This window comes from Mus musculus, chromosome 8, assembly GCF_000001635.26.
Source record: "Mus musculus strain C57BL/6J chromosome 8, GRCm38.p6 C57BL/6J".
NCBI lineage: Eukaryota > Metazoa > Chordata > Mammalia > Rodentia > Muridae > Mus > Mus musculus.
Window position 1 is genome coordinate 36,556,352 of NC_000074.6, and position 14,199 is coordinate 36,570,550.

At 45.6% G+C, this 14,199-nt stretch overlaps 1 protein-coding gene across 5 annotated transcripts in view; it reads right to left on the reverse strand.

Annotated features, from left to right (window-relative positions):
- Positions 1-11,387: 11,387 nt before the first annotated feature.
- The window catches only part of Dlc1 (deleted in liver cancer 1), a 385,446-nt gene continuing 382,634 nt past the window's right edge, over positions 11,388-14,199 (reverse strand). For 3 of the 5 annotated variants that reach the window (NM_001194940.2, NM_001194941.1, NM_015802.3), the window contains one exon: positions 11,388-14,052. In NM_001194940.2, coding sequence (NP_001181869.1) covers positions 13,932-14,052 — 121 coding nt within the window. In that variant the 3' untranslated portion in view covers positions 11,388-13,931. The remainder of the gene's footprint in view (positions 14,053-14,199) is intronic. The other 2 variants (XM_006509166.4, XM_017312892.1) reach the window with 1 other exon arrangement.

Consider the following 14,199-nt stretch of genomic DNA (forward strand, 5'->3'; position numbering starts at 1 on the left):
GATCCATTTTGAGTTATTTTTGTACAGTGTGAGAGATAAAGGCCAAATTGTAATCGTTTGCTGGTGGATCCACACTTTATACGGTCTTTTCTCCCTTCATTACAGCAACCAAATGGACACTGGCCACTGTCCCAGATTTGCAAAATGACAGAGATGAAAGGGTAGGAAAGGGTCTTTGCTCAGGAAGCCCAGTGTCAGGAAACAGGGTGCTTAGGAAATTGCAAGCCATATGTTTCCCGTCCAGCACACACCGACGTCTGGGGTGGTTGACGAGTTTAAAGGTAGCTGTCTCAAAGTAGCTTAAGGAACTAGTGGAATGGCTCAGTGAAGAAGGGAGCCAAGCCTGAAGGCCTGAGTTTGGCCTACCTGGTAGAACAAGAAAACTGACTCCAGTAAGTTGTCTTTTAACTGTCATACATGTACCATACTACATCATACTTACATAGATAGATAGACAGGAAGACACACAATAAATGTTTTTTGTTTTGTTTTGTTCTTTTGTTGTTGGTGGTGGTTTTTTTGGTTTTTTGTTTTTTGTTTGTTTGTTTGTTTGATTTTTTGAGACAGGGTTTCTCTGTGTAGCCCTGGCTGTCCTGGAACTCACTTTGTAAACCAGGCTGGCCTCGAACTCAGGAATCTGCCTGCCTCTGCCTCCCGAGTGCTGGGATTAAAGGAGTGTGCCACCACGCCCGGGTAAGCTCAGAGATTTTTAAAAATTCATTTAATAAAAATTAATTTTAAAAATGTGTTTAAAAACATTTATTGTAAGCCGGGCTCTCAGCTTCCTACTGGGGAAGCTGAGACTGGAAGGCTTATAGCTTCATTAAAGCCACACATGAGTGGAACTTCATTTTAGGCAGGGAGGAATGTACGTTTGTAGTTGAAGCCTTTGGATTTTGAAAGAAAAGAGGATGAAAGAGGAACATCCAACAGAGATGCTCTTAAAATCCTCCTAATTCAAAATTCTCTCCTGGCTCCGTTCCTCTTATCTCTGGAGTAAACCCATGTTTAGATCTTGTCTTGCAGGGCCCAAAGAGTGAGAGAAGATATTTAGAATCCAGTTCCCTCCCCGATTCCTGCACCTTCCATTCCCCTATGCTGGGTCATTGAGCTTCCACAGGACTAGGGGGCTCCCCTCCCATTGATGCCAGATAAGGCCAAAGTCTGAATACCCAGGATGCAACTCACAGACCAGATGAAGCTTAAGGAGGAAGAAGACCAAAGTGTGAAGGCTTCAGTCCTACTCAGAAGGTGGAAGAAAATAATCACAGTCGGTAGAGGGAGGGAGGCATCTGGGAGGGAGAAAGGGGGGGCAAGATTCGGGGTGTGGGAGGAGACAGGGGAGAAGTCCAGAGGGTCAGAAATCCACCTTATTTTTAATTAAGACAAAATTTTACTACATTTATTTATTTATTTATTTATTTGCTTTGTGTGCATGCATATATGTTGGGGTCACACATACGACCACACATGTGTGGAGGTTACAGGACAAGTCCCAGGAGTTAATTCTCCCTTCCCAACATATGAGTTCCAGAAATACAACTCAGGTCAGGCTGGGTAGCAAGTGCCTTTTCCTGCTGAGCCTTCTCACTAGTCCCCCCACCCTTACCCAGCCGTGTGTGTGTGTGTGTCTGTGTGTGTGTGTGTGTGTACACATAGGTGCTTCTACGGTGAAGGCCCCAAGATGATCTGCCATCAGTGTTCCACCTCCTTCAGTGAGATCCAGTCCCTCAGTTAAACTCAGAGCTTGCTGATACGGCTGGTCCAGCTATCTAGCTCACTCTGTCTGATTCCCAGCTCTTCTCTCTGAAGTTGGAATTACAGGCGAACCTCTTCACTGAATCCAGAGCCTGCCTATGTGGTTAGATGGGTGGGTCTGAGAGCCCCAAGGACGCTCTTGTTTCACCTCCTGAGATGACAGGCCTATGCTGTCACCTCCTGAGATGGCAGGCCCATGCTGCCATCTCCTGAGATGACTGACAGGTCTACGCTGTCACCTCCTGAGATGGCAGGCCCATGCTGCCATCTCCTGAGATGACTGACAGGCCTACGCTGTCACCCCCTGAGATGGCAGGCCTATGCTGCCAAGCGAGGCTTTTTATGTGGATGCTGGAGATCTAAACTTTTGTCCTCCCAGTCACGGAGCAAGGCACTTGGCCCACTGAACAACCTCAACAGCCTCACTGGTAGGGTTTGAAGAAAAGTCAGGACTTTAATACTTCAGTGTGGCCCGGTTGGGAGGTGAGTTTAGTGTAAGGTGTTTCCAGCATGGTGTAGAGCCCCCATTTGAGACAGATTAATGCCTTTCTCACAGGATTGGCCCAGTCATATGGAAGTTTGGGTCCTCTTCTCTTCTGCTCTCACCTCTTTACCTAAAACCAGGCGAATGCTAGTACATGCTCTCAGACTACCCAGCCTCCAGCCTCCAACCCCCAGCCCCCAGCTCCCAGCCCCCACCCTCCAGTCCCCAGCCTCTAGCTTCCAGCCTCCACCCTCCAGTCTCCAGCCCCCAGTCTCTAGCCCCCAGTCTGCAGCCTCTAGTCTCCAGCCCCTAGTCCCCACCCTCCAGCCTCCAGTCTCCAGCCTCCACCCTCCGGTGTCCAGCCTCTAGCATCCACCCTCTACCCTCCAGTCACCAGCCTCCAGCCCCCAGCCCCCAGCCTCCAGCCTCCAGCCTCCAGCCCCCACCCTCCAGTCTCCAGCCTCCAGCCCCCACCCTTTAGTCTCCAGCCTCCAGCCCCCACCCTCCAGCCCCCAGCCTCCCAAACCAAACATTTTGTGTCAGTTCTACTTTTCCATCCCCCTCGACATAAGTGCCCGAAGGGAGAAAGAAGCATTTTCACTCATGGTTCTGGAAGCTGCTGTCTGTCACAGCAGGGAAGGACAGCAGCTCACATCTTCCGCAGCTAAGGAGCAGAAGCCAGAAAGGCTGTGCTAGCTCATTTTGTTCTTCAGCTTTGATTCCTTTCAGGTTCCCAATCTTTGATGGTTCTGCTTATATTCAGGGAGTTTGACTTCATCCCCTTGGGTGAATCTCTGGAGACTCCCAGACACCCCCTACTGTGTACCCCACTGTCTCCTCAGTGTGTCTGCATTCGGTCCTGTTGACAAGATTCAGCACCACCCTTGGGCTTTCTATAAATCAGCCAGTCTCAAGCATGCTATCAGAGACCAGGCTAAGGCACTGTCTCACGAAGAGAAAAAAGTTTCTTCTTTAGTAGCCCTAGACTGGAAATGTTCAAGGCAGCTAATAACGTCCGTTTCTTTCTTTATCCTTCAGAGAAGGCTCACATCACAGCCGGGTTTCTGCATCCTGGTCCTCGAATTTACAAAACTCTAAAAATATGCCAGCTACCATGTCAGGTATTGGGGGTGGGGGTGGGGGGATGGGTGGAGAAAGGAGTGTGTAATGTTTGCCTTTAGAAAGGTTACAGTCTTGTAGCAGGACCAGACCAGAACTAAAACCAAAATAAGAGCTGAATGCAAAGACTGAACAACCCTACAAAACAGAGCTTGCCCTGAGGGACTCCTGTTCTCTGGGAGGATTGCCTAGAGTGGGCTAGGTAGGCTTTAAAAGTTTTCCACTCACCTTTCTCACGGCAGTGTTGGGACATGTTAGACTCTCTGGTTGACCACAGGGGATGCCTGTGGCATTGCTGGGTGGTACCCAATTCCCTCACAGGGACAGTGAGTCAGAGCTGAGAGCACACAGTCAGCTCTGACTTTTGTTTGTTGTTTAATCCCAGAGACTTCACCCTTTGGAAAACAAACAAACAAACCGAATCTCTGCCTGTTAAAATGCATTGATTAAGCTATTCCAATTATGCATGCTCAGAGTATATGCAAGCCATATATGGCCACATCCACCGACCCACACGCAGGCATATATACGTAATTAAAAATAAAAATAAACCTTTACAAAGGTTTGCAACTGCCAAAGGAAGCCTGTGGTTCCCAGAGAAAAGCCAGAGGCTGGACACTGGGAGCACTTGCTGCTCTTTACACAATCAGCAGCCACCTTCAGCCCATTGGCAGCTGTACTGCTGGGGCTTGCTCTTGAACTGGCCCCTTTGGTCATTCCTTGGTTTTACCTTTGCGTCCTGAGATACTGGGGTAAGCAACCCCTTTCCCATGAGACACACTCTGTGAATCTCGGGCTGTGTGCAAACAGCATACTTCAATGTTTTGCTTCATGAATGTACACACTTAATGATACCACCGCAACACACACACACACACATTCACACATCCACTCTTTATTTCCACTCTATTTCTGCCTCCAGTTGCTTTATATACTGGATGGTTTTGTGTGTCAACTTGACCCACGCTGGAGTTATCACAGAGAAAGGAGCCTCTCTTGAGGAAATGCCTCCATGAGATCCAGCTGTAAGGCATTTTCTCAATTAGTGATCAATGGAGGAGGGCCAAGCCCCTTGTGGGTGGTGCCATCCCTGGGCTGGTAGTCCTGGATGCTGTAAGAAAACAAGCTGAGCAAGCCAGGGGAAGCAAGCCAGTAAGCAGCACCCCTCCATGCTTCAGCTCCTGCCCCCAAGTTTCTGCCCTGTGTGAGTTCCGGTCCTGACTTCCTTTGGGGATGAACAGCAATGTGGGAAGTGTAAGCTGAATAAACCCTTTCCTCCCCAACTTGCTTCTTGGTCATGATGTTTTTACAGGAATAGAAACCCTGACTAAGACAGACAGAATCCATAAACAAAGCTCATCATTTCCAGTAGGGTAGAGAGTTCATGAGTTTAAATATTATGTTAAGGGGAAAAAAAAAACCCACAGGTTCTCGGTGATTATTAATGACCCATTTCCCTATCTTATGACGCTGTAATCATTTTTTAAAAGGTAATTTCCAGTTATATGCCAGCACTCCAGGCTGGGACGACTGCACAGGACTGGCATTTTGTTTTCTCTAGGGCCAGGACGGTTCCTTATCATCCACGGATATGACTACCTTCATCCACAACCTGATGCCTCACACCAGGCTTCCCTCAGGGCCTCTTCTCCTATCTTCCCATGGCTCATGAGACAGAAACATCTAGGCATCAGATATGGATCCATAGTCCAGCTGTCTGTACTTTCCTATTCTCGAACCTGCTTCTCCTCCAGACCTGCCTGCCTGCAGAACGTCACTTGGGACTGACCTCAGGGTCTCTTCATGCTGGGCAAGTGCTCTGTCTACACCATACTTAACTCTTCCATCTCAGCCCATCCACAGTCTCTTGGGATTCTCTTGCAGGGGATGCCAAACTGCTGGGTCTGCCTCGATCCTTCTGGCCATTTCCAGCCTCCACGTCACGTTTCCCCTTAAGAAGTCACATCTACTGGCATTGCTCCTTACATTCAGAGTGTCCTGAAACTTCCCAGTGCCTTAGGTGACATTCAAAATCCTCAGATGGTTGGGGGAAAGAAAGCACTTTTTAAGGCTCACCAATGCCTTCCCAGATGCTACTCTGTCTCCCCTCTAGCCATGTGGTCCTCCCTGCTCACACCCACCCTCCCAGCTCTCCCAGGCTACCTGCCTCCCCAAGGTTACCCTACCAGGAATGATTCCACCACCCCTACCCCCACCCCCCACCCCGCCATCATCCTTCAACACTCAGTTCAAGTGGCACCTCTGTCCCTGGGCCTCAGTGGCATCTCCATGACATCACATCTCACTGAAGTGATTTCTCTTGTCTGTTCCCTTGGAGATACCATAGGCACATCGTCTAAGCATCTAAGGCAAAAGGAGAAAGTTATCATTTTTGTGGCTTTCCCTCTGAGATGTTTTGAACAAATACGTGTTTGTTGAATGATTCTCTGGGTAAGGTATGGGGTCCATATTGTTAAATTTTAGAACATCTGTAGGAAAAAACAAGCTGATGGGCTTTAACTGGGTTGCTTGTGGGGTCCTGACATCTAAGTGTAGGTCATATTGATCTTGATAAATAGTTATTGTAAAGGTATATGCAGTTTACTTTAAAGGCATGGTTTAAACTAAGAGAGAAAGAAGCCATTTAGAAGTGACAACACTTCTCAGTGTTTACTGTGGGTTGATTCTGCCTTGCTATCTCTGTTCTTAGAGGTGCATACAGAGATGGAGGTGACCTAATGAATTCCTTGAAGCCACACTGCCAATCCAAATGATTGGTCGATACCAGAGATCCCGTGGCATTGAAGCCTATGTGGTTACCTGATACAAGACATGACCCCTAGTATTATAATCCAACAAACAATAGCTAGCAGCCATAGAGGCTTACCACATGCCTGGCTCTGCTCCTAAGTTTTGTTCTGTGTGACTAACCTTCTAGCAAACACTGGGTGACCTGAGCCGGTAATTCTTTGTTTCTCTTGTTTGTAAAGTATGATAACGCTTCCAGTCTTTCATGGCAGGGATTAAATAAAATAATAATGGAGAAAATGTGGGTCATATCGACAACCTGCTTCAGCTAACAACTGTCCACGGACTGTAGTGAAGGTACTCTTCCCGGGTATCTGTGGGGAACAGACCTTCTTTCAAATGTCAGCAGGCACTGATGCTCATGTCCCCCAGTGTCATGGAGTGATGCTTGCATAGACTCTACGCCCCTCTTCCCATACAATTAAATCATCTGGGGTTATGTATAATACCTAACACACTATATATGACACATACACATGTGTTATACTATGTTGCTTAGTGAATACCGACAGGAAAATAATCTGTATCTGTTTAGTAAAGATTCAGTTCAGGATATTTTTGATTCATCATTGGTTAATAGGCAGATGGGGCATTGCTAATACATGAACCAGCCATACATGGCAAGTTAGATCCTGGCAGACTTAGCTAGCTGGGTCAGTGAAAGCTCTCCGTTTGGGAGACTTGGGGGATCAAGCAGAAATGACAGAGCTGGTTAATACTGGCTGGGGTCTTCTTGGTGGGATCAGAGGTGTGAGTGACACCTGGTCACTTTTATGGTGGGCCATCCAGAAAGAGATAGCTGACATCAACTTGCTTATTTTCCTTGTTTAGGGTTTCCAGCCTGCTTATTGTTCTTGTTTGACACCTTGATGCAGTTCTAGCCACTCTTGAGGTTGCTTTTTTCTTTCTGAAAGGGATTCAGCATCTTGAAAGTCCTATACATGGCTATGACATTTGATTTGATAGACTCGAGGCACTTACATATCAAAATCACTTTCTGAATGGGCTATCTTCAAAAAAAAAAAAAAAAAAAAAGGAATGTCCCTAACCTGTATAGAGAGCCTTCTCTTTGGTAAATCTGTCTCTCAATCTGTAGGCCCCAAGGCTGCCCAGTCATCACCCACCACACTGTGACAGTCTTTCTGATGTCTCACTTTCCTGGTGGTGTCTGGCTCTCCAAGCCTTGCCTTACCACCCTCCTGTTAATATTCCCGCTGTGATTTTTACATCACTCTCCATTGCAATGGGACAAAGCCCATGATCTGTGCAGAGGATATGGGTTGAATCCTGGGAAGGACCTGGTCCCTCTGCCTTTGCTTCCTGCCCCGCTTCTCCATTCTTTAGTTGGTTTAATGAGAGTTCTGTTTTACACGACAGGCACCACTCCCAGTGCTGCTGGATCTTGTCTCTGTCTGTCCTTTTCTGGACACTAAATAGTAGTAGGATGAGAGAAGACTAGAAAGTTCATGAAGGCAAACAGGTGAAGGAAGCCTGGGAAGTCTGCTTCCTACTCCCTGGGATACTCTGCTCAAGGAATTTCATCATTTAAGAATCACCCATGATGTATTTCTGGCCTTTGAATGGGTACAAGTCCTGTGAGAGGCAACTAGACCTCAGGCCAAACTGCCTACAGGGGTCATTTATTCAAAATGAGAGTTTGGGGACAGTACTAGCCAACCCATGCTATAAAGGCCTCCCTCAGATGCCAATTTGAGGCCTTCAAAGTGACTCAAGTCCCACAGTATTTGTGGAGGAGTTTGGCTAAAATAAAACAACAACCATGAATGTCTGAACAAGAAACTCATAAGCCAGCCATTCTACCCTTATTCTGCCTTGCTAGCTGGCCAGTTGCCTCTCGAAATTTAGCTGCTTCTTCTTCTTCTTCTTCTTCTTCTTCTTCTTCTTCTTCTTCTTCTTCTTCTTCTTCTTCTTCTTCTTCTTCTTCTTCCTCCTCCTCCTCCTCCTCCTCCTCCTCCTCCTCCTCCTTCTTCTTCTTCTCTTCCTTTTTTTTTTTTAACTGTACACAAGCCATAGGATAAGTAAGATGTTCCCAAGATGAAAGCCTCCTGATCTTTTTGATATCCCAACATTCCCATGGTTCCCTTCGGGTTCGTTTTCTTTTTGCTTTAGTCATTTTTACAGTGTGTGAACTCCGAATTTCCTGTTTCCTTGGAATGTTATGAGTGACCTGCTTGTCTGTTTACATTTCAGAACGCTGCAACAACAACGAAAAAGGAGTTCGGTTTATCTTCACTGTTGGAAAAAGTTTACCCCTTGTCTCAAGCCCTCGAAGTAAGGAAAGTTGGCTGATCCAGGCCAGATTCTAAATCCCTCATTTCCTTGAGTGTTTCTGTCATTGCCAAGTGCTTCAGAGAACATGGGTGGACCCTTAACAGCTGCAGACCTGGGGCAGCCAGAGTTCCAAAAGCCTGAGAAAGTTGCTTTCAATGAAGAACCTTTGCAAATCACACACCAATACAAACTGCTTTACACGTCCCCTTCCGGGCTTTCCTATGCTGATGAGCACCGAGGAATTATATAAAAATAAGAAAAGAGAGACATGGCATCTCAGTGTGTTAGATTATTTAATATGATAAACCTTTGGAAAACCTGAAAAGAAATAGAGTATGCTAAGGGACGTAACACAGGGGCCTTTCGAGAGCAAAGGCTGGAACTAGAAATCTGTAGAAGGATGGCGCATCTTGAGGTTTTTGCCACTGACATTTGGGTGTCTTCATTGCCAATCCTGGTATGATAATCCACTCTCTAGTACTGCAATAAAATAAAATTCTGAGGTAACAACTTATGAAGAAAAAGGTTTATTTTGCTTCATAGTGTCATTACATGAGCAGTTTGGCCCTGCTGCTTTAGTAGTAGAACTTGTTGACTACAAAAAAAGGGATGATTTAGTTTGAAATTTGTATTTGTGCGTGTGTGTAGACACACATGTGGGTGTGTATGTGTGTGTATGCATGTTTGTGTGTGTGTGTGTAGGTATCCACAAAGGCCAGAATATACTGTCATATAACCTAGACCTGGAGTTTACAAGTGGTTCTGAGTTGAGAGTCTGTAACTCTGGTCACAGACAGTTGTTGTGAACTGCCCTGTGGATGCTAAGAATTGAACTTGGGTTCCCTGGAAGAGCAGCAAGTGCTCTTAACTGTTGAGCCATCTCTCCAGCCCCTCCAAGATAAAAGCTTTCTTAGAGTCGAAGAACAGTACAGATCTCCTCTCCAAGATCTTTTGTATCTTAACTGGAAAAAGAAAGACACATAGCTCCCGTGGGTGACTGACTTCCTTTCCCTTGGTAAAGCCCAACGACATGAGAAATCTCTGCAGAGATCCGTTGTAGGTGTCAACACAGCCTTGGGCCCATCTGGGCAGACTGGCTGCTCTCTGCATCTCTGTACACACACCAAAGGTACTCTGGGCTGCAGATGCTAACATGAGTGTGCAGACTCCCAGGCTGCAGAGGACATGTCATCCTCCTGGTTTCACCAGCATCACGTTGCTCTCCCACCCACAAAGAACGAGCCTGAACTTATTGCACATGTACAGGGCTGGCTATCTGAGTTACCCCAGCCACTGGCTCTTTGAGGGCTTTCGGGATTTGCTTTCCTTAAACAAACGGAATTTAAATTCCTTAGGCAAATTTCATCCCAATGAAACACCAAACTGACACTTGCGCCAATGATCTCATTCTTCAGGATTTATGTCTTATAAGCACTCCTGTGTGCTTGAGCCTGTCTCACACTCGTGACTAGCCCTTTGGTTTTGAAAGCACCTGTAAGTTATCTCCACAGCAGTTCATGGAGCTCCTGCATGGTGGCAAAGGCATAAGATATCATAGAAAGAATTCAAAAGACCAGAAAAACAGTTATCAACTGCATGTAGGTTAAGAAAAAGCACGAGATTCTGTGTACCCTTGTATCATTGAACAACTGGTAAGTTGTAATCAGAAGGCATTTAACTGTCTCTGTGTGCAAACTGGGAGTCACACTTTTCTATGCTCCACGAGGAGGACACGTGGAACCTTAGTGGGTTTGAAATCATTTATTTGGTTGGCTGGACAGAGAGCTATTACGTTATTTCACCGGCTGTCAAGATAAACTTTGCCCTACATCCCTCTTGACCTATTTAACTCCTCTTTGATCTTTCAGTGATGGAGTGATAAGACAGGGCAGCAGTTGCTTCAGGATGCTAAGAGCTGCTTTACTTACAGCCTGATTGATTTACCATGGTTCTTCCTGATTCTAGAAAGAAAGACGCAAAGGTAGGTTTTAAGAGCATGGGGCAGGGTGAGCTTAAAGCTACAAATGCATGACATAAAAGCAATGCAACTCTGTATCTGGGGCGTGTAAACTATGCCATACTGGTCACTGTGTCCAGAACCCGCTAATAATTTAGGGATTCAGGGATCTTCAGATAATATAGATATAGGTATTCTGGACCAAGAGGCTTTTATTTTGTATAGCTGTCTGCAAAGACAAAAGGGGGAAAAATCCTTTTAGACAGTTACAAGGTTTCCTGCTTTCTGACTCAAGTAAACACTAACAAAATTAAACCTCTTGTAAATGGACATCACAAGTTATGGGAGACAGGAAACTGGTAAAAAGTCCATCAGAGGATCTGGGGAGGTCCTTTAGTGGTAGAATGCCTATCCTGTATGTATGAGTCCAACCTCAATGCCCAGAACAAAGACAAGAGGGTCTATTATTTAACCTTGGCAGTCCTATAACTTACTAAGTAGACAGGGATCCCTCAAATTCACAGACCTTCCTGCCTCTGCCTCCCTGGCATGGGTATTAAGGGCATGTGCCATCACACCAGGCTCGACAAAGAACTCTTTGATTTAGAATCAACATACAGAGAAGTCGCCATGCTGTCTTTTTTAGTTTAAAACTTAACATCTCCTATGTTTACCAATTTCTAGTCACTGCAATTTCCAAGTGGGCAGCATCTAGGCATAGTAGTACAGGCTTATAATTCTAGGAGTCAAGAGACTGACCCAGAAGTGTCATAAGTTCAAGGGCAGCCCGAGCTAAATAGTGAGTCAGAGGTTAGCCTCGGCTAATATAGGAAGATTCCCATCTCAACCAAAATATTGACAATAAAACCCAAACCAAAGCAAGGATGGAAACGATGAACTGAAGTGAGGGCTTAAGGGTCATGCTAAGCTACCTTTTTGTCTCTTAAAAAATAAGAGAAGCAAATTCAATCAGTGTTCTTTAGCAAATGATCAATTTATTAGGTGTCTACAAGTACAAAACACTGACAGCTGCTGTAGAGAAGTAGAAAGATGTGCAGGAGATGAGCCTGCCCTTGAAGAACTCACAATCTAGACCCAAGAATCATCACGGGGACAAATCGTGGCCACAGTACAAGATGTTAACACCAGTTCTTGGAAAGTTCCGTGCTCTGAATTCTCTCCTCTGGCCAGACGTAGGTAATCTCTTCAACAGGAAAGTCAAAAGTGGGAAAGAGACCTCTTGCGGACTCATCAGTGACCTTTCCTTTGCTTCTAAGCATCGTTCCGTTGCTGTTGCTCTGTTCTTGGAACCTCTGGGCATCCTTTCTGACCTTGGTCTGGGGAGACTCTCCAGACTTCCTGAACCTTCACCAGGCCTTCCTGTTGGTGGGTGAGTGGCTCAGTTGCAGCTTGGCCTTGGAATGATTCGTCATTGTCGTCTGACTTCTCTTTAAGCTGATGCATCTTTGGTCTTTGCTTGGCACGGGGGCCCTAAGCTTTGCAATCCCTGCTTCTAAGGGCGAGGAAGGTGCAAGTCAGAGAGCAGGCCAGACTCTTCCCTTAGACATTTAATAGTGCACTTACCGAATATACTCTGTACAGATATAGGGCAAATTATAAACCTCTTCCTTTATTTATTCTTTTTTTTTCTTTTGTTCTCTAAAACTGTATTCACTTAAAGTGTATTTACAATGTGGGGAGGGGAACCTTGAGGTACAAAACCCGAAAGAATATCTGAGGTATAAATACAAGTATATCTTAAATAATAATCTTTATCATGCTTTATCTATGTCTGAAAGCACAGTAGACAGACATGTGTACATGTTTCTCAATAGAACGGTATATACAGCATACAATCTTACAGATCCGGAAGCCATCAAAGTTGAATATACACACACACATATCTTCACAAAGCAACACTGATAATTTGAAATACTCAGACTTTAAAACTCTACTCTGACCCCTCCCCACCCCCCCTATTCTTCAAAGAACCTTTGAAATAATACTGACAAGGTAACAATGTTATAACAAAATAAAAGTCCTTCTTCAGCTCTCATTCATACGGTGCTCACTGTTTTGATCCATACAAAATATATTTACTAATACTGTCTCGAGTCGATCCTTACCATTACAGTAAAACCTGTATAAAGACCACCCTTCCAAGACCCTGCGCTGTTTGCTTTTCACTGAGATTACTATCCCACATTACCACTAAAATACAGTTCAAGGGCATAATGAGAGAGAGAGAGAGAGGGAGAGAGAGAGAGAGAGAGAGAGAGAGAGAGAGAGAGAGAGAGAGAAGAAACACAGGAAAATAACAAAAAAATAATTATTTGTGGATGAGGACAAACCCCATTAAAATACACACATAGCCGTCAGGAACACTGACAGCACCACCCACAATTAACAGCCTCTGGTGTTTGGTTGGGTTAAACCTACTGGGGACATAGTTCCCTGGGCTCCTTTGTGTATCTTGGAGTTCATGTCACAAACAACAATATACTATGAATTGTAACAGGTAAACTGAGCTGAGCCCTTTATCCCAACTATCAGACCTAGATAACTTGGGCTATAGAGTGAGGCAGTTGTTCAAGACCAGCCTGGGCAACATGGGGAGACCCTGTCTCAGAATAAAGAGTGAAAACTGTAGAGCACTTGCCCAGCATATAAAAGGCTCTGGGTTCAACACCCAGTACTGGAAATCAGAAAGCGTTGATACTTTGCTTATGGGTGGGGTGTGTCAGCATTCAGCTTTTCCATCTCACTTAAATAAAAGCCTTTGGAGCCAGTCAAAGGGAAGCTTGGTGGTTAGCCTTGAACTAGTCTTATGGCTAAATTCCTAGTCACGGGGAAGCTACAGTTTATGGGAAAGCAAAGGTTTGCAGAAAAGAAAAAAAAAATGCTTAATAACCCTGGAGGGGGCGGGTGAAGAAGGAAGCTGGATTCCCCATCTGGGTGGCTCCCTGGGTAGTCAGCTATTCCAGGTTGAGCTAAACCTGGTAGATCAGCATCCTTTGCGGAACATCTCAGTGTGCCAGACACTGCATCGCATCCCTTCATCCGTGCCACTCAGCCAGCAACACACACATTCACACTCCCCTGTGCAAACCCTTCTCTGCTCATCTCAGTGAGAAAACCTGTCCGAGAGTACCAACTATTCCAGTGGATACATCGGTCCCTCAGTACACCGCAAACAAAGGAATAGGTACACATACGCTGACGTCACAAAAGAACGACACCTCTTCGTTATCTTCCATTACGCGCCGAAAAAGTTCTTGCTTCTCAGAAGCAATCTGAACAATACAGGTACCCCCCACCCACCCCTGCCCCCAAGTGTTATATATTCCAGTCAAGGTCTATGATATAGACCTAAGACAGACAGGAAGCAGCTTTATGAACGTGTCAAATCTCTACAGTCAATCAGACCCAGATGAACTCTTCTTCCAAGGACTGGCAAGGCTCTAGCAACAACCGCCCGGGTTGCAGTCACGGGTGCTTCATTCGCGTCGGTCATCACCTAGATCTCGTGTCCTTGCTTTCAGTGTTCTGATTACTGAAGGAGTCTCGGATCTTTACCACTTCGGCTGCACACAAATGTCCAAAAGATTTTGAGTACCACTCCGGCATGTGGCCCCTGTCACACAGAAAGAAAAGCTGGTGAGTTATTTAAATTAGAAACAACGAAGGCATATGAGGATCATGCTCAGGACCTCATGATTGAGAGAAAAAGTCTTCACTACTGTGCTGTGCCAAGGGTGCCTACTGCCATTCCTGTCTCTCT